This window comes from Seriola aureovittata, chromosome 6 (genome assembly GCF_021018895.1).
Source record: "Seriola aureovittata isolate HTS-2021-v1 ecotype China chromosome 6, ASM2101889v1, whole genome shotgun sequence".
NCBI classification, from domain to species: Eukaryota; Metazoa; Chordata; class Actinopteri; order Carangiformes; family Carangidae; genus Seriola; species Seriola aureovittata.
The window spans coordinates 12,492,854-12,513,462 of NC_079369.1; the positions used below are offsets into that span (position 1 = coordinate 12,492,854).

Consider the following 20,609-nt stretch of genomic DNA (forward strand, 5'->3'; position numbering starts at 1 on the left):
ACCCCCTATCATCTTCTGATCATTATCATAGTAGCCTTTGACCAGCTCTGAAGACCCTGAAACTGCTGACGACTTTATACCCCAGTCTCTCCTCTTACTGTCAGAATAGTCACAGAAAAAAAAAAAAAACTTGTCCTATTGTGGTACAGTCCAAAGATGTGATAACTCGAGCGGGTTAAGAGTTCATCCCTTTTGGCTCTCCCTCCCCTCCTCAAGGCAGGTATAGATGCGGAAAGAGCAGATCGCCCACTGAGCTTGTGCAACACGCAGCGCTCATAGACAGATGGGATCAAAGAACCTGAGACCATATGGAGATGTGATTATGTGGCGCTCCTTATCTGCCTGGCCTTGAACACTGCTGATATCCCCTCTGCCTGCTAATGCCTCACATCTGCTGATCACCTCACCAGACAAGCTTATTCCTTCTCTCCTCAGTTCCCAAGAATCCTTAGCTTCACTCTCCGTTGTCTCTCTCTCTCTCTCTCTCTCTCTCTTTCTCTGTCTCTCTGCAGGAAGCACGTGCAAAACGGGGTCACCAAGGAGAAACATCTATAACGGGCTCTCCGTCGCCACCACCAGGCACTAGGCTACAAGTACAAGCAAGACAAGACGCCTTCCTGGGATGGCTCGCGCTCAAAACGTGGCTCTGAAGGGAAGAGTGTCACAAAAAGAAAAGGAAAGAAAATACAAAGTTAGGGCGCAATGAGTTTTTATTCCTTTTATTTGTTTTAGACCATTTCATTTCATCGCTGTCATTTTGTTTTCGGTCTTGTTTTTATTAGAGCACTGTGAATGTTATTTCAGGTGACCTTTGTCTTATTGTTGATAACTTTACATTCGATAGATTCAGTAGAAACAAACCAGTTTGAGTGAGACTTGGACTGTGATTGTCACGTACAGTAGTGCAGGGTGTCATATTCATCACTATCACCCTTAACAGCAGCACAACACCCAGACAAGAACAAGGTTTAGACCTGTGGGTCTGTAGACATTTAGACCTGCAGTAACCTGCAGTAACAGACAATATGCTGATTCAGTAGGGGTGAGCTGCGTTTGCCATCAGTCAAATATAATCAATTCCTTTCCTCCTCACCCCTTTTCAAACTCCGTCCATTTTCTCTGATTCAAGACATGAGGAGAAGAGGATAAAAAAATAAAAAAATAAAAAATCGAATCAGAGGGAAACATTACATTGTTCCGAGTACTGCTCTTCGGGCTGCAGTGATGCCGGAGAGCTTGTCTAGCATTGTCTGGTGCTGTTTCACCACATGTATTGATTTTCATATCATTGCACAAGTCAGTGGTGGCGACCGCATAGCTGTGGCCCCCCTGCGTCCATTAGTTTGAATTGAACAGCCACATTGATGTGTGTGCGTGTGTGTGTGTGTGTGTGTGTGTGTGTTTGTGTTTGTGTGTGTGTGTTAGGTGTTACAGGATGGGGAGAGTATGGATGTAGCCGAGTCTTTTAAACTCACAACATTTCACCTCTCAGTTTCTCTTTTACTGATGATCAACAGACATTTCAATATTCACTTGGCATTCCTGTACGGAAAAAGTTTTCTTTTCTTTTTTCTTTTTTCTTTTTTCTTTTATTGGCCCTTCCCCAGTGTGTGTTGCAAAGCATCTGTTGCTGCACTGACATGAAGGCATACAAGCTGATTGCTGGTTTAATGACAGCAAATAGCTAGAATTGATTGACTGGGTTTAAGTGTCATCCTCATGATTTAATTTGTTAAAACCGATATGGATCTGAATTACCTTTATAACCAGTTCATGGGTGGTGGCGGCTATCAGGTTCACAGGAAATCAGAACAGTAGCCCAGAATTTGTGTAAAGATAAAAATCAGTATGATTTAAAAAAAAAAAAACAATATGTATGCACACATTATGGTATTCAGGAATGCATGACATCGGAATGATTTTGGAAATATGCTATGAAATTGTCTTACAAACAAACAATGAAGAAAAAAACTAACTATGTAATCATAATGTCTTTATAAATGTCTAAAATTCATCCTAAAAGTGATATTTTTTGAAGCAGCAGTGACCACTGAACACACATAGTGTTGGCAGACAAATACATACAAACCAGTGGGTGACAAAACCTTCTTGTGGCATTTAAATGCGGAGAAGGAATGATACCGAAGTCTATTTTGTCCTAAGAAAACCCACATATGGGAAGATGTTAAAACTACACTGAAAGGGAACTATTTCATTTGACTGCTTTACCTGTATCCCACTGCTTTACTATACGTGTGTTTAGTGGAAAACAGCTGCTGCACCTGTAGAAAATAAGGGATATTTCTATTTCTTCCTACCTTCTCGATCAAATTCAAGCTTGTTTTGATGAACAGCATGCTTGTACTGCTGGAGCAGGCCGCAGATGACGTCTGTCCGTAGGAGAAGCGTCCGTTCTGTTTTAGTTTATTTTTGTCTTCCATGATCCCCACATCAGCAACTTGGGGCGTTGAAACTAACTTTTTATTTTACATTCAGCTATCATTATTATTATTGCTGTAGTTCAATTTATAATTGTTGATTTGTTTTGGAATTGCTGCTGTTTTTTTTTGGTTTTTTTTCCTCTGAGAGCACTGCTTGTATTCCAGTTGTTGTTTTTCTGCTGTGTATGAATCGCTGATAGTCTGTTCAGATCAGATATTTCCAGGGACCAGGGAGAGCTGTTTGTTCATCTACATTACGAACATTTAGATTTAGTATCAGATCTCTTCCTTTTAATCTGAATGCTGGCTCACGCCCGTTTTACTGTAGTCTTTACACATCTGTACTGTAAGTAACATGCTTTATCAGACATGTTGCTGTGTGTAATATATCAGATGTTCAGAGTCCCGTGGCTGACTGACTTTACTAGCATGGTGTTCTGTGACCTCTGAGGTCCTGCCTGCTCAACTGTGAGACTAGAGCATCCATAGTTTGCTGATATCTTTTGTTATATGATGACAGGTGACAGGTGAGTGAAGTTTGCAGTAACCCCACAAAGAACTGTGATCTGGATTAGGTGCAACTCATCCCAAAAATCTGGTATGGTACTATGTGCAAAAGGTGCACCTACAATTTCTCCACCTCTCTCCCACTGTGTCGTACTATAAACGTGATGTGTGAGTAACTACTACTAGGGGTGGGCAGTATGATAATGTAAAGCCTACAATAAGTTTCTGCTATAACATATTACCATATTTGTTTTTGTATCTTTGCAAATTTGAGCATTTCTCATTCGATTTTCGATGCAAGAGAAAACTTTGAATTCCCACACACTGTCAGCACTGAGTTTATTTGAGATATGTGTCCTGATGGATGCCCCACAATGTCCATGACTAAAATGTATCTCTAATAACCTCAGTGTGTATGAATTCAACCTTTTCTTTCACATGAAAGTATTTCCTACACACCTGTCTACAGGTGATCCAACTGAAATTTGTCATATTACCCTGTGTATAAATATTACATGAAGTTACATGTATTGTGAAGGGGAATTTATCCATATTGCTCACCCCTAACTTTTATCCAGAACTGACAAAACTATCTGGAAATTGAAGGAAGATTTAGATTGTCAGTTTATTTTTCTTTCTGACTGGATTTGGCTAATTCTTATTAAAATGTTTGACATTGGCAGTTTGACAGTTCAGGTTGTCTTTGGTTTAAGTTGTTGGAAAGATGTTGCCTGTGAAGCTCACTCAGTCAGACAACTCACCTGGGGAAGATTTATTCTGGGAATGTATTCTTCAGAGTTGATATTTGATGTCACTCTCCATTTGCATACACTAAGCTCAGCACAGAGAATCAGGGAGTGGCGATATGTTTGCAAACCGAGTAGTAAAACAGCAGCGATCACTGGACCACCTGACTGCAAAGGTCGCAGCGTGTAGAATATCATACATTTGGTGTCCTGGTTCTGACCTCGTCACTCCCTGTTAGCATACACTAAGCTCAGCGCTGAGAAAATCAGGGAGTGACTGTAAAAAATGACGAATCAGTAAACTAGTGTAACTGATAGGAACACCTTAATGCAAAAGCTGTAGTAGATTCGTGTAGCAGTGAGTAGAGTATGATGTAGTTGGTGTCCAGGCTCTGACCTTGTCACTCCCCATTTGCATACACTAAAATCAGCACAGAAAAGATCAGGGAGTGACGATAAAACTAAGCAGCAACTTTATTGAAAAGGCTGTGTTGGATGTTTTGTACTAAATATGACGAAGTTGTCTGTCTGAACCGACTCGCAGGCTCCACACCATTATGACACAAAATATCTCCCATCAGTGTCGATTGTGCCAAAATGTCCACCCAAATTAAGAAGCAAGTGTTTGTGGGAGCTGGTGATGAGTGAAGAGGAGAGCTAGCAGAGACTGACGGGCGGAAAAGCCCTGCAGGTATTTCTTATAAATTGCACTGTAATTTATTAGTATTATTTTTATTGTTCATTAGTAGATCAAATTTAGAAAAGGGAAAGGAGAATTTGGGAATTTTTATGACTTTCTGGGAAGAATCATTAACCAAATCTTTCATTAAAAGTGTATTTTAATGATACATATTTTTTGGACCACTGATATAAACTGTAAGCTGTACAAATTGCCCCATTTTTTTTTTTCCAAGCTCTTTTAAAATTTGATCACTTTCTAAATTCAGACCACTTGATAAAGACTTGCTCTTTTGTAATACAATTTTAATACCATTCAGCCAATGTTATCGTTTCATTATTTTCCCCATAAAATAAAACATGTCAGTAAACAAGACACGTGTTCCTTGTATTTTCTTTTCATTTATTTATTTTAATTTTTTTAATCACAACTGATATCATTTTCATTGCAAAGATCAAGTGTTGTGGATGAGGCGAAACAGAGTTCAGACCAGAGGAGAGTTCATCTCAGTGCACAAACAAAAACTGCTTCAATAAATTAAAAATTCATATGTACCACACAGTATTTCCCTCGTGTTGGTAAATAAAATGTCCTGTCGATGTTACCATGGTGATGGGGAGGCTACTGGTCATGCAGCAACATTTGGAAAATACAAAACTGTGGGGTGGGGGGGGGACAAAAAAAAAAAAACACCATTCACCCACAACAAGGCAAAACTAAGACAGAAAGGTCAAGGAAACACTACGGTAATTTTCACAGCAAATTCTCACTGAACTAATATTCTGGATGTGTCTAAGACATTTTTCCCATTTAATCCAACACCCTTTGTGTTGCTGCCCATTTTAAGACATCCAATGCTGCAGTGCTGGCTTGACCAAAATCTTAACACGGCTTTAAGAATTTCTGATTAGGTCACAGTTTTGCCGCAGTCAGCAAAAGTCCACGCACAGCACAACATGTTTTCTACTGATAAAAAAGGAGTAAAGGGGGAGTTTTATCTTGCCAGGATGTGTTGGCGTTGTACTCTTACACACTAGACACGTACATGCTCCGATTAGACAAGAAAACATGTTTTTTGCATGTGACCTTTTGTAACATGAGCTTTCAGATGAAAGCACTTCACGGACATTACTTTTTTGTTTAATCAAATCAGGATTTAAAAAGACTTGAGCGATGAAAATAAGACATCAAGTCACACAGCGACAGAGAAACAAACCTTTAAAAAGGTGACTCAAAGAGCAAGGAGGAAACATTTCAAGGTGGAATCTGCTTAGATTAATAGAACTATATATATTAAATGTGGAGAAAGGGGGAATTTCATACATACGCTAATTATTTGGCAAGGATTTTTGTCCCATTCAGCTCAATGTTTCTTCTAATAAATTCACTGACATCAGGATTATACACACACTACTTCACATTGTATTTAGACAACTTGTCATTTCCGTAAACTGTATTTGTGTTTGAGGAGTCATTTTCTTTCAGCATTTAAAGGACGAGTTCAGAATTTTTCAAGTCTGCCTCAACACAACACTCACATCCTCATATCTACACACAGTTATTGGCCGCTGCGCTCATTCCTCATGTCCATACTGGAATATGAGGTGCTCCCTTCCTTGCATGACTACACTTAATCAACAGAAAATTAAACGCCAATTAATCATTGAAGTCATAGGGACAAATATTTGCTGATTCCAGCTTTTTGAGGATTTTTCTACAATTATACTGTTGTAAATTGAACATCGGACCGTTGACAGAAAAGGATATGTGAGGATGTCACTTTTGGCTCGCACAACCTGCAATGGGCGTTCGTGTACTAGTTGACATGTTTTAGTTGTAAAGTTAATCGACAAATGATTTAGTAATTAAAATAATTGTAAGTTGCAGCCCTAAAGGTCCAAAAGACAAAAGGCCACTGTCCTTTCTGAAGTTGGTGAGGCTTCAGCAGTTTGAGTCAGCCAAGTGGAAATCTTCTGATATTACAGTCTTTTTAATGTGGCATTCTCTCTGTGTTTTCATGGACAGTGTTTCTTTGATGAGCACAAGGAGGGAACTGCGACTTATACTTTATAACTCTGCTGAAGCTTCATTTCATCTTCAGCTGAACTTTAGGGAGCGTGAGTATTGTATTAAGACAGACTTGACAAAATGCGAACCTGTCCTTTTTTACAACACGGTTGGCGAACACATCTCTCAACAAAATAAATTCTGGGCTAAACTCTGTCTGGTCAGTTTCTCCCTCTAGCTGCCCGAGAAAACATGTGACGTCAGTTTGGCTGAATGATCACTTGTACAGTATACTGAGGAGAGGAATGAAGCGATCAGTGGCACAGCAACATCACAAACTCACTTAATCTCGTCTAGACCTCTGAGGTGTGGACAAATGGTTTAAAATCAATCACCAGAGTCAAATAATGAAGTATTTCCAATCCGAGGGATTATCAGAAATGAAAGACAAAGACATCTGTGGAGAGAAGAATGATTCCTGATTATTCTGGTCGCTGAGACCAAATGGATTAAGTTGGCAGCAGGACAGGATCTGACATCATAGTTTGTGGATCAGGATGAAGGAAAAATGGAAGCGATTCTGCTGGTTTGAAAACCATCATGACAACAGCAGAGTCCGGAAAAGAGAAGGTGTTGGTGGTTGGTTTAGTGGACCTTCGCCTTGGGTTGGGTGATTCTACGGACAACACTGTAGAGGACCCCGAAGTTCTGTAGAGAGACCACAAGACCAGAGACCGTGTTCATTTCATATTTCCAAACAAGAAAACAAAACATCTGCACATTTACAAGCTCTTCTCTAATACCGGCCACATAATAATGTTTTGGGCTCAAACATAATGTTGACAGGACAGTTAGAGACCACGATGCCGACATGATGTGTGCCATTTGTGAGAGGGAGTTGTAAAGTAACAGGCTACATCAAGGATAGATTTTAAAACATATTTAGACACTGAAGACTCAATTAATGATCACTGTGAGCGGAAGGGACGCTCACTTCCTCTGACCTCTTGCAAAACCCCTTTTTAACTTCCTCATTAAGTTTATTAATAATATAAATTGCAATAAATAATGTCCAACGGTTCCCAGAATGACTGCAAATTAAGTCCCTACTCTTCATTTAATACGCATGTGCCCACGTGCTGCATGTAAATCATTGTGCAGGATGTTCTTTTAACCGACTGTATGAATTAAAGTTTAAGGGAGGAGAATTCTGGTTATTGTGGCTTTAACCTTTTCTTTTTTTTTTCTAATGTGCTTTACAGACTTCTATAGACCAATCTGACATGAGAAGAATCCCCACTGCAACATCAAAGCAGCTCATTCTCAGTACTTCGTCTTTTATTAAAGTGAATTTATTTTCTTTGTGCACAGGAGGTGATAATCAAATTATGAATTTATGACAGTGGTGGAACAAGACGTGCGTTCGACCTTTCTGTCGTTACTTTAATCTGACAGCATTCATTCATTTAATCTGCCATCATGACTTTTACATAAAAGAGACTTGAGCACTTCAAATCGAGCAGGCATGTAGAACTGGAAAACGCATTTGTGCATTTATGTGGTGCACTAACATGGTGCGTGTCTGAAAGGAGCTAGCAACTGCTGCATGAATACAGTGACTTACCTGGATAGCCAGATACATCATCCCTAAGTAGGCTGCGATGCACACAGCCAGTAGCAGGTCAAAAATAGCAGGCTTCACTCTGAGGGAGAGAAAATCGCCGGAGTGATTATCAAAAGAGAAACGAAAGTCAAAGATGATCTTTCTCAATATGTGATGGCTGTTTTTACTCTGAAATTTAGAAAACTGAGGATTAATTGAAACCAGAGGAGACGGCCTCATGACTTTACAGATAGCCGTGAGCTGGAGAGCTTTCACAAAGCTATTGTAAATCAGCATGAGCTACACTAAAGCCTCTCAGAGGAAGGAAGAGGAGCTCATTAAAGCGTACCTGTAAGCGTTCATAGTCTGCTTGAGCTGGTCGTAGAATACAAACTCTGGATCCCTGAGGAGGAGAAACGGTAAAAAACTGTCAAGAAACCAGATCACAATCTACAAGTTTTATTAGATCTGTCATTTCTGGGAATATACTGGAAAGACTTATTACTAGTTGCAGTTTTGTGACAACATATTTCAACCAGTGTCAACAGGCTGATGTTACAGTCAAATTTAAAACTCATGTAATTAGTCTTTTTTTTCTTCTTTTCTTTTCAAGACTATGCTATATCAGACGGGAAGATGGGCTCACAGTAGCAAAATGTGTGGCAGCGTTTTCTGTTCGCCTCCACCCTTGTGTTTACCTTTTGTCAGCTTTGACGTAGTGTCTCTTTACATCCTTGAGGTAGCGTCCGAGGTGATACTCCAGAGTGGATACCACGCTGCTGTCTTTGTCCACCAGCTGGGCGGCTCGCGGCTGCGCTGTGAGCCAGTCCACCACCGCTGATAACTGCTCCTCCTGGACCTGCTGATGTGACGCCAACCATATTACAACAACAGCGTACAGAATGAACACAGCCACTTGTACAGCTGCACAGATTCACCATCAGCCTGTGATGGAAAGCGTTACATACAGTGAAATAAATTGGAAATAATTATTAGATTGAGCAATACCCATTTATTTTTTTTGGCATAACCTGGTCCATTTGTGCTCAGATTTCACAACTAACCAAATTATAAATATTTTGAATGGCAACGCAAATTATGTCCTTGTTGTTTCAGTGATACTAGGATGAGTTTGTGATTGGCAAAAAAATATGGTGATTACATGAAAGATGATGGAAGACTGAGCATTGATTGCACAAAACCTTGGCACAGAATATTTTCACCGATTCCAGCGGTTGAGCGAATAGGCGCCAACAAAGTGTCAACCGTTGGCACCGACCCACGGGGAAGAAGAAGTAAGGAGCATAATACGATGGCATCTTTTTCTGCTAATATACAGGACACGCACATATGACACAGGTCTAGTGAACTTTGTTTTCAGTTCAGCTGTGATGCATTCAGATGAATCAGCTGACATGGATTAATCTCTGGTCGTCGTCATTCTGCTACAGCAAAGCCACACTGCTAAAACTTTAGAATCACAACTGCCAGTGATTAAACCTCCATCACTGCATCACTCAGACTCATAGCACGTGCATGTAAGTTTAGTGACTTACCATTTGTTCTGTGAAGATCTGCAGGTCTCCAGGGGCCCCCTGTACAGGAACAAAAACATCACACATCACAGGCAGGAAAAACTGGCACTGCATGTAGTGTTGATAGATTTTCTCCATCCGTTTATACCTTCTCTGTGAGGTTGTAGATGACCCTGGCCAGTGCTTCTGCTACCACCTTGGTGTTCCTACCGAGTTTCTTTACATCAACGTGAGGCCTGTAAGACACAAACACAAGTTTCCAGACAGTTAGAGAAACAGAAAAACTCATCATCAGAGGAGAAACCAGAAACCCTGAAGAGAGACGCATCACAAGAGCATCCAAAGTCACACAGGCCTGAGGGGGACTTTCTTAAATTAATAATTAAATCTATCTCTGTGTTTGCTGTCAAGATGGTGGCGCGCACGAGTGCAGGAGCTCTTTGCCAAATGTGTCTTTGATGTTGCTTTTCCTTTGCACCAATTGAGAAGCACCGCTCCTAATTTGGTTGCGTGCAGAGCTTACGATGACAATAAAGGCTTTCTAATTCTAATTCTAACCTCACACTGGTCGAACTCTCGAGCTTTCCCACCTTAGTTTTCTTAAGTTTTTATGTACTCTGTTTTGCTAAAACCTCTGGTCCAGACTGTCTTTCCACTTTCTCAGGTAGAGCCCTTTTGAGTCTGTAAATATTTTTTCAATATTCATGTGCCTTTGAGGTTTGAGGCAGCAAACATTCAGCGTCACAGTTAAGTGTTTATGTGTGTGTGTGAGAGAGAGAGAGAGAGAGAGAGAGAGAGAGAGAGAGAGAGAGAGAGACAGAGAGAGAGGGAGAGGGAGAGAGAGAGAGAGAGAGAGAGAGAGAGAGAGAAATCGCTGCGCACAGCTCTACAGCAACATCAGATTTCAGATTTTACTCATTTGAAATAATGGAGGAAAAAAAAGAAAATCAATGTGGCGGTCAATGTTGATATTGTGTCGGGCCGCCACAAATAAACCGATGTATGGGAAACACTGCTCACAGATCAAGTGTAGAATACTCACACAGAACAGATGAGTGGTTTACTAACAGACACAGTACAGAAGCAGAGGAGGATTAAAGAATGGAGAGTAGAAAAGAGAGGACAAACGTTTTACTACCATACTGAAGAGGCTTCAAATGTAAACCTCATACGCCAAACAAAACCCCCAACACTGCAGCGCTGACAAAAAGTGACATAAAAACTGTCATTGATGATGGAAATTATGAATGAAAGCAGCTAGAATGGAAACTCTTTTCTTTTGGTGATTCAGAGACTTGCAGTAATGAACCCACCCAGCAGGGGGCTCTCCCGCTCCGTGGCGAGAGGAGGGGGACACTGACCGCACGTCCATGATGCTGGAGCGCTGAGCCAGGCGGTGCGAGGGCAGATGGGACAGAGTGAAGGCCGGCAGCCGGCGGATCCCGAAGCGCTCGTGCTCCCAGGCCAGCATGTCTTCGGCCAGGTTGATTTTCTTGTGGACCATGGAGAATTTGACCTCCGGGTACTGACTACTCACCACCTGGGGGGAAGTAAGAGGGACAGAAAAACATAGTGGCTGTTAAACAGTATACGCTCAGTTTATCCTGCAGGTGTGATGATTTGCCCGAAACTTTGATAATGATTCAAAGAGGTCGTACCGGGCAAAAGCTGAGCAGCACATGTGCTCTGGTTCACAACTCACATGATGTGACTTAAGAAAGAAGTAAAACTGCTGTTGTGTAACAGTAATATCTGCAACTTTAAAAGGGCATATTCTGAGTTTGCATGGGCATTTACATTTCTATGTAGGATTGTCTTATATGCCACCATATAAGAGGGAATTTTTGTTGCTGTTTTAGGTTCTAGTGAGAGATCAAAGTCTAATTATACAAGTGACTCACTGACAGGAAAGTGGGAAATCAGACTCAAGTGTATCAGGCCTCACAATACTTACCATCTCCAGCTCCTTAAGCAGAGAGTATTGAGGAGTTCCCTCTTTAGGTGGTTTGGACACATGGAGGTGCAGAGAGTCTCCATTCCCGAGAGTGTCCAGACACAACACAAAGGCTACGTTGTCCTGTAGCAAACTGGAGTCTATTACCAAAGACAGGGGGACGTATAACAGAGGAGTAAGTTATAGGGAAAAGATATAGGGAAAGAAAAGAAAGGGCACATAACACATTTAAAGACAAGCATATAATAAAAAACTAGGACTGGCACAAACAGCCCAGTACACTATAGCCATGTTGTCATTTTGTTCTGATCTGCTTCAACAAGAAGCTTTAACATGCAACTCTTTGGTCTACTATATTGTGAGGAACTGTCTAATTTTAATGTATCCATTTATTTATTTTTTTGATTTTTTAAGACCATACCAATTCAGACTATGAGTATTTCATTAAAACTGAATCGTGGATCCAAAATTGAATATTGAACAAAATCCTGCTTCATGAATATGTATATACTCTTCTGCAGGTTCTGTGTATGAATACTGAACGGTACCTGTATGGTCCAGATTCTCCTCCAGCCAACGTTTGGTGCCCTGGTAGTTAAACTTCCCTCCACCAGACACAAAAAACAGCAAGTTGTATCTGAAAACACAACAGGATGCTCAAATGAGGCAACGCTGCAAGGGAAATCCCCTGAGAGAAGCCGGTAGAGGAGAATATGTGATAGTAGAGCTGCTGCTTTCAGACATGCACTGCAACCCTGAACTCCTGAAGAGGCTGTGTGTCAGAACACAAGCGTCTGAATGAGTTGGAACCAGACATTAAACAGACTTTACCCTGCCAGCGCCCTAACACAAAGTCTGTGTAATGTCTAAATGGGCTGATGTGTGAATAGAGCCAGTAATTGTCAGGAGAACTCACAGTGAGGTGTTGATGACATTTCTATTATGTGGCCGGTGTGAAACCAGAAGAATACAAACATCTGAGAGTGAAGACACTCTGTTGTTTATGATGTAAACATTGTGAAACACTCCTGCATGCTCTACCCAGGCCCCACCCATCGCCTAAACCAAAAACAAACCAAAAAAAAAAAACAAAACGAATATTGAAAGAGGACCGAGTATTTTCAGCGGGTGACAACGGGTCTGACAAGGACAATCTCCTGTTGTGTGCTACACGTTTAAAGAGGGCAACTCTGGACAATGTCGGGACATAATTCTCTGGACACTGTCTGGAGTTCAAACGAGAAAACGGCTTAGGATAAACAGGCATAGGGATTGTCTCTGTGTTCCTGGAAAATAAATGACCAGGCATACTTTGAAATGATGGACATGTCAAGTGAGTAGTGCTGACTTTGATCCCATACAAACTTTATCTGATTCAGTGCAGTTACAGTAAAATCCATTACTTTTTTAGCAACCGCTTTCCGTCTCTGAACGAAGTGTTTCCTCCCACTCAACTACGGTGAAGTACATTTAGACATAAGAATGAGCCTGTACCTCATTACTGACCGCTTCCAGTGTTTAACACAGTCGGATGTGATCATTCTAGCCAGCAAAGTGCACAGATAATGTTCAACATAGTTCTCAAAAAAGCATTAAGAGCGGGACACTTACTATAACAAATGTGATAGACATAACAAATAGACTTAAGCTAAGATGAACCGCTGGGGTCAGCAATCAATACTGCTTCTACTGTTTCATCATGTATGCAATGAGTAAACTGAAAAGAGCTTCGCTGAGGTGTCTGTGTTAACATGAATGAGTAAAAAAATGTACAATATGGTGCTTTTGATGCAGCTACAACACAATAAAAACTGCTGTTTGAGATTCATGAGACACAAAATGATCCAAAAACCAATCTGAATGCGAGTGTTGGCGTCATTACTCACCCGGCGTGAGTTCTCTTGTAGGTGTAGAGTTTCGAGAAGAGACGAGCCAGCTCTAGTAACATGGACACTCCGCTACCGTTCGAATCGGCTCCATACGACAGCCACTGGACACAACAACATACAGTCAGATTACTTTCCTGGTCTGCTCTCTTGTTAATGACAGCTGTGTGTAAATGTTACTTCCTGAGATGTTATGTAGAAGTTATCCAAAGTCCTACAAATGTATTTCTGCTGCTAAATTTCCTGAATAATTTGAAGATGTCACTGAGGATTTGTAGGAAAGAAGGAGCAGTGAACATACTGGAGCAACACCAAAGGAGTCGTAGTGAGCCACCACAACAATAGTGGGCAGGTCCTCTCCTCCAACTCCAGCCAGACGACCCTGGTGAACAACAACAACAGAGCCATTAGACTGGGCAGAAATAAAAACAGAACAGAAAGAGAAAATCTGTAGTTTTGGATTCAGCTACACCAACACCGCTGCGTGTATTAAACTGTCTGGCAGCATGACTGTGCAGAGCTGAAGTGGGTTACAGTCACAGTCGACCTCCTGACCACAGACCTCCGAGAAAAACCTCAGTCTGTCTCCTAATCCTCTGCAGTATGACTAAACCACTTTCTCCTTCTGGTTTCAACACAAAGCTCAGATTAGAAAGTCCTGAACTGACACTTCTCTGCTGCTTTATTTTCTCACTCAAACTGACCGATTTAAATCCATGTGAAAACTGTGAGCAATGCCACTCAAATCCCTTCACGAAGCATTATGAGCCACCAGGCTACAGAACGTGTGTAAATGTTTGCACATATAAATAAAAACTGCAAATATAGTCTCAATTTAATCTGAAAAATGTTACACTGCAGTTGATTTAATTCTTCACTGTGTAACAACACAAACACTGAATAAACACTAAATAAAACTGGTGTAGTTGTAGGCCTTTCTGATCAAATTCATCGAGATTTCAAACCTCCACTTTCTCTACTCTCTCTTGCTCCACCTCACAAGTAGATACTTCCTAATTTTGGACACATGACTCATTTGTGAAACCATTTTCTTAAGCAAAGCCAACCCAAAATGTCAAGTATTAGTTGTACATTGCAGGAGCTTTAAACCACAGAATTGGCAAATTTACATTACTTGCCTTGACAACGAGTGGAGGTTTGTGCTTGAATATTTTACCATTACAGTCGAGTCACAGAGCCTTTTAGCCCCTCTCTAAAACATCCGACATGAAAAATGGGTCTTTAAGGATTAAGACAACACCTTCAGAACAGCGTTAAATCCTGTGAACTGACCTTCTGGGGGTTTTCAATGACTGCCAGAAATCAGATGCTGAGCTCCGTGACTCGAATGTAATGGCGATTCATGAGAGGCACAAACTGGGGCTCGTAGAGACTGCACGCTACACAGTTTAGGCTACAGACACGAATGATAGGTAACACTTGCTTTTTTTATCAGTGTCTCAGAGAAAATGCAACAAGCAAATTCTACTAAAAAACCTGATCTTTTATCTAATTAAATACAGAAATGTAATTAAACACTGAAGCCGTTCGAAACTGCGAACAAAGAGCAACTTTTCAAAACTTTGCAAATGATTATGAGATCATGATACACAGTCTCATTCAGTTGTTTCAGTTTATCCGAGCCCGTTGACTATGGGAGGAACTGGATCAAGCACCCACAGGAAAACAAACTTTAAATACCCATATACATAAGATAAATATTTAAAGTTTTTTCATTTACAGTATTGGAATCAGTATTTTGAATCAACCACCAACTTGGAAAGCCTTCCTAATCTTACACTCGAGTCTCTCACCTCTAAACTGGTGATGGCCCAGTCACTGATGGCTTTGCTCTGCGCTCCACTGGTGACCATCTGGAAGCCGTTGGCTGTGGCCGTGTGCAGCAGCACTGCAGGAAAAAACAAACAAAAGTAAAATGACACTTATCTTAAATGTTGATCGAATGGACTAACGGTGTATTTTCATGTCAAGCAGAGTGCCGATCCCACACGTCCTATCCACTCTATCATCGGAAGACTTTTAATACCAACAAGCACTTGGTTTTGTGTTTAAAACGCATACAAATGGATCACACCAGCAGGTGCAGTCTAGCGGGATTAGTCGCTACCTTCAGCTGCTGACAAGGAGCCCTGCGAGGAGGAGGAGGTCAGGGTTTGGGTGTAGATGGACAGCAGCTCATCATCCTCCATGGCAAAGTACACAGGGACGATGGTCTCGGTGGCCAACATCTCCGGTTCCAGCTCCATGAACTGCTACACAGGGTGAACAGAGGGGAACATCAGGTTTAACAACATAAGTCACACAGCTCCATTTGTTTGATCTAGAAACAGAAAGATTAAAATTGGAGTTCAGTGTTGCACACATGTTTTGGGTGGAATTTGAAATGCGCCAAACATGGTTTTAACTTGTGTAACCAAATGAGTAACTCATCAAATGCCTACTACTGCTGCTTTCCAGAAGGATTACTAATCCCACTCAGAGTGGGAAGTCTAATTAGTCACAACTTGTGCAATGTGGTTCACTGAGATAGGACTATGGGTTACCAATTGTGACCTGAGTCACCACTCATCTTTTTGGTGTCACCACTGTGGATGTGCCTTTGAACGAGACACGTATCCCATACAAATCATCTCAAAGCAGATAAGCTCACGGCTGACTGTGACTGTGGTTCAGGGCACTGCTCATCAAACTGGGGATGCTACTCGTGACTTGTACACATTGTCAGATGCTGAGAGCAAAAAAGGAACCATGCATAAAGACTGACACACAAAAATGTGGATGGCTGTAATATTTCTTCTCATGTTTCTATATCTGTAGATCACATCCACTTAAATGTTGAATCACCAGCATTCTTTGTGGCGTTTTCTTATTCACGTGTCACAGGTACCCCTCAATAGTGTGTCTTACTTTTTCTTGATGGTAGAGAGGAAGAGCTACATTTTGTAGTGCGGTACCACCTAACATATAGTGGAGAGTGGAAACGGTCAAGGGTTAAAGAGATAAAAAAAAAAAACATTTTATTTGCGACAATGGCGTTTGTGTCAATACCTGTACTATGTCCTGGGGCACAGCAGACATGTTCTTGGGCAGGGTGATGACCACAGCTCCCGCTGACTGGCGCAGGGCTTTCTGGTACTTGTCGTAGGAGAAGTCTGCCAGCCGCATGATAACACAGCGACGACTTAGTACCTCTGCCTCCACAGTACGGGCCTCGGTGTTCAGGATGGCATTCCTGGTACCTGAGGATAACACATACACTGATCATCACTTCTCAAACATGGACTCCTGATATTAAAGTCAACAGGAACTGGCAAAAAAAAAAAAAAAAAAATAGTAATATAAATTGAATCACACCATCTTGCTAGACAAAGATCATAAAAGAAAGGTTGGGGTTATTTATCTATTTATCAAATGTAATAGTTTCCATTCATTTTCATCACAAACACTGGACAAAATGTGACCTACATTGTCACACTGTGTGAAGTGGGGAGAGAGGAAGAGATACTGCTTTCCCCACTGTGCTTCAGACTAGAAAGCAAAAACCTTCACTAACACAGTTATACAGCATTTAAACTGTCAAATAAGAAAAGGTAAACTATCACCTTTCAGAGTACAACCCTAAAAAGAAGCGGAGTAAACACATTTGTTAGCTTATGTTATGTCCCTCTCCAATGTAAGTTGGATTTTTCAGTGTTGCTAGGCTAATGGTGATTTAATACTTACAGTTACAATTTATTGTGGGGAAATCGTGAATGTATAATCTTATGAACATCCATGGGGGACACACACTTTAGCTCTGCACACGGACCTCATTTTAAGGAGCAATGATCCTGATTTGGTCCTTGATGCTAAGCTACATTAGGAGCTAGTTAGCTGTAGCTACCGTTCACTGCTGTCATTTGAAGCGTTAGCTAGCGAGGCTAGCTACAGTTAGCTGTTGGAGACCGATCTAATCACTGGCCAAGTCATAGTAGTGAGGCTTAGATTAACTCCCGGGTGACAAACAGGAGAAAGAGCCGACTCACCGTACGGCTGTCCCTGCAGGTCGTACTGCTGCATGCGGTACACCGTGAACTCATGTGCCGCCTCAGCCGGGAGCGGTGACACAAGGATCAGCACCGCGGGGATAAACACGATAAAGGTTAGGGGAAACGAAGATTTAAACATGTTGTCGAACACCTCGCTGGCCTCCTCGAACATTTTGGCGATTGTATTCAACGCACAGCTCGGGATGAAACAATATACTTGGCTGTCACTGGTCTCAGTAACTGACAGCCGGGGACCGAGTTCAGCTAACCGAGCGGAGCTACAGCTGCGTGATTCTGATCAGGCGAATAAACTGGACCATCTCTTGCTCTGGACTGGGACACCAACAAAATCAACACTATTGCTAGTTTTTGAAAAAAGACCAGCACATTTTATTGTGTATTTAAAGGTACGTATTTATTTAAACTATTAGTATGAAAATCAAATATTTCTAAGCTGAATAACCGACGGTCCTCCAGGGATCTTACAGGACAGCTATAAATACAGGGACATGTATTACTTTATGGTCACTAGATGGCGCAGTACACCACACATGTATTCATATAGGCTGAATTATTACTATTATTATTATTATTACTATTATTATTATTGTTCATAAAATGACAAAACATTATGTAAATAAATAAATAAAGATATATACATATAGGCTAAAAGGCTAAAAGGCGAGTCAATCATGGTGCCAAATTGAAGTAGACTACTTCTGTGTCATCAAGTGTCCATGATTTGGTTTGTAGTCAGTCCATTTTCTCTTAGGATTGTGGAAGTGGACTGGATTATAATGAACTGGTATTTTGTTAAAACTGCTGACAGTATTTACAACCATAAATCTCCTCGTGTAAAGTTAATTGCTCCGGATAATTTCAGTGTCTTTTTCACACACAAAAGCACTCAGGTGAAGCACATACAGGGCCATAACCACAATTTTAGAAATACTGTGGCCTGCGTGTTAGGTCACACCAATGACCGACAACAGGCTATTTTTGTTTTGGTTTTTTTTTTTTTTTTAATGTCATGTTTTAAAATAAATCCAAAAAAGTGTGTGTAGAAACAAAGAAGCAGGACCCTTGAACCAATATATTATTCTACATCATGTTTATCTTATTTGTGGGGAGTTTGGACTGTTGGTCAGACAAAATGAGACATCTGAAGAATTGAATCAGGCTGTGGGGAAATTTACACTATTTTCTGGAAATAATTGTTGTTTGCAGCCCCAATTCAGCTGTTCTGTTTTCTGTCCTTCTGTTTGCCCATCAGGAGCTGACGTTGGAGCCAAAGCCAAAATTTTAAAATCACAAGCTCATCATTTCCCAGGAGGATTATGTCCACAAGAATTGTAAGTTACACATGGTAACAAGTTGCTGAAACCCTCACATTCCCCCCAAAAACAAGCAAATGATCCCAGTGGTAGTTACAGCCATGAGCACAGAGAGTTTAAATTCAGTTGTCCGGTTTGTCATTACTGAACTACGTATGGCAGCGCAGTCTGTGGCAATGGCATTTTGGCTCAATGATGGCATTGAAGGCAAAGTGGAAAACAAAAATACATTTAATGTTTTTTATTTATTTTGGCAGAGACCATGTCCAAAAACATCAATCTCAAACAAGAGAAGAGATATTTTGTGCCAGATTAGGTTCTTTAGACTATTTTCCATCAGTGTCTGTGTCTTAAGTGTCCTGCTGTCTCTTGGCATATGTCAATTAAGTATGAAAAAAACATTGAAACTATTTATACATATAAATAGTCTCTTTCCCATCTCGTAAAATATTTTTTGCTGACTCATCTTGCTCTTGGGGGCATGTAGATTAACTCATCGAATCAAAAGGAATAATTGTGTTTCTTTGAGGGAAAGGTAGCAGGATTGTTAAAAGATCCAAAACGCTCTTCTTCTCTTTTTGGGAGCGTTAATGTCTATATTAAAATTAGTTTGTTTAGAACTACCAGATGAAGAGATTTGAAAAAGGAAAATTTGGCCTCATTGTGGCGCTAGGAGAAAAGTAAGGAGATCACCAGCACACCTTATGACAAAAGTTTTATATAGTAAAAAAAAAAAAACTAATAAAAATTAAAAGCCTGAGTCCAGTTGGGAAGAGCTGAAAATCATATTCTCTCTCCTCTCCTCCCTCCCCGTCTCTCTCCTGGGGCTGCTCTGCTAAGTAGGAGATTAATGCTGATATGATGTCCTGCCATCCCACTTAATGGACCTTGGCGTCATTATTTCCTGTTGTATGAGTAATCCATGCCCAGGCTGGTGAGAGGGCAAGCAGCACACAAAGCACAAAACCAATTTAGCGTGGACGTTGAAACTCATTGTAATGATTACACATTATTGAGATCATTTGGAGATCCGCTCAGATGACTCCCTGTCTGGTCTGAGGGAAGCATACTGCTCAACATAAAGACACAAGTAGAGAAGAATAATTGTTTCAACAGGAAAATAATGTTCCTGTGTGGATGCTGCACATGAGCGGCACGGCACCAGTCGTGTCACATGAATCTAATTCCTCAAAATTCATACCATCCTGTAATCACAGGATCTTCGGACATAGTGACTCACAAGAAAGCGTGTCACGTTTTTTCACTCGACGTCCGAAAACATTAACATCTTTACTAAACATGACTGTGTGTATGACACACTGACAACTATGTGATGCAAAAACAGTCAAAGGCAATCACACACACACACACACACACACACACACACACACACACACACACACACACACCACACACACACACACACACACACACACACACACACACACACACACACACACACACACAATGCATGAGCTGTTCAGTGTCCTCATTTCTTTCCAGTGCTCCTGGGAATGTCCTGAATCAGACCAGCCTTTGCTCCTGACCCGCGGCCACAGAAAAACACTTTCTCTGTGCCACCACACAAAAGGTGCAGTCAGTGTGTTTGTGGGTAAGTACCATGGATTAACGAGAGATTAGCTACCTAGCAGTAAGTAAGCAATTTCTGTGTAGCATGCCTATGTAAGCAGCCCCCCCCCCCCCCCCCCCCCCCCCCCCCGCCCTCCTCCTCGGTTTATTGCCCCTTCCCATTCTTAGAGGATGCTGTCATTTTCTCACCACACTGGCAGGTTGCTCAAACACTGGCCACACTGAAGTGCTCAAACCGCTCAGCGACACGGTCAGAATCACAGAATACCAAACATGTA

The 20,609-nt window shown here is 41.2% G+C and overlaps 2 protein-coding genes and 1 long non-coding RNA gene across 6 annotated transcripts in view; 2 read left to right on the forward strand and 1 right to left on the reverse strand.

Moving 5' to 3' along the window:
• cers1 (ceramide synthase 1) overlaps positions 1-4,748 on the forward strand; it is a 30,084-nt gene extending 25,336 nt beyond the window's left edge. The window contains exon 7 of the mRNA XM_056379471.1: positions 513-4,748. Coding sequence (XP_056235446.1) covers positions 513-555 — 43 coding nt within the window. The 3' untranslated portion in view covers positions 556-4,748. The remainder of the gene's footprint in view (positions 1-512) is intronic.
• On the reverse strand, positions 1,557-17,702 carry ncln (nicalin). Of its 4 annotated transcripts, none has more exons than XM_056379470.1 (15): positions 17,405-17,702; positions 16,428-16,618; positions 15,487-15,631; positions 15,173-15,267; positions 13,660-13,740; positions 13,359-13,462; positions 12,021-12,109; positions 11,473-11,612; positions 10,880-11,058; positions 9,667-9,754; positions 9,540-9,578; positions 8,682-8,842; positions 8,333-8,386; positions 8,005-8,083; positions 1,557-7,088 (listed from the first exon to the last, which is right to left on the reverse strand). In XM_056379470.1, exons 1-15 carry the CDS (start codon positions 17,577-17,579, stop codon positions 7,026-7,028), a joined length of 1,683 nt encoding a protein of 560 aa, XP_056235445.1. In that variant the 5' UTR covers positions 17,580-17,702; the 3' UTR covers positions 1,557-7,025. The 4 variants fall into 4 exon arrangements, with proteins under 4 accessions (XP_056235445.1, XP_056235444.1, XP_056235443.1 ...); XM_056379469.1 differs by having other exon boundaries at positions 8,682-8,845; XM_056379468.1 differs by having other exon boundaries at positions 10,832-11,058.
• Positions 17,703-17,727: 25 nt separating this feature from the next.
• LOC130171451 (uncharacterized) lies at positions 17,728-20,392 on the forward strand. Its single transcript, XR_008828142.1, has 3 exons — positions 17,728-17,814; positions 18,681-18,759; positions 20,245-20,392. It is a non-coding gene; the product is annotated as an uncharacterized LOC130171451 (long non-coding RNA).
• Positions 20,393-20,609: the final 217 nt, after the last annotated feature.

What these genes read in the sequence shown, in the direction of transcription:
- ncln (XM_056379467.1), bottom strand. Translation starts at nt 17,579, where the DNA reads ATGTTCGAGGAGGCCAGCGAGGTGTTCGACAACATGTTTAAATCTTCG. An exon ending in ACTCCTTTGGTGTTGCTCCA is followed by an intron (nt 13,463 to 13,659) that starts GTATGTTCACTG and finishes TGTTGTGTCCAG; the next exon opens with TGGCTGTCGTATGGAGCCGA. An exon ending in GCGGGAGAGCCCCCTGCTGG is followed by an intron (nt 9,755 to 10,831) that starts GTGGGTTCATTA and finishes TGTGTCTTACAG; the next exon opens with GCCTCACGTTGATGTAAAGA.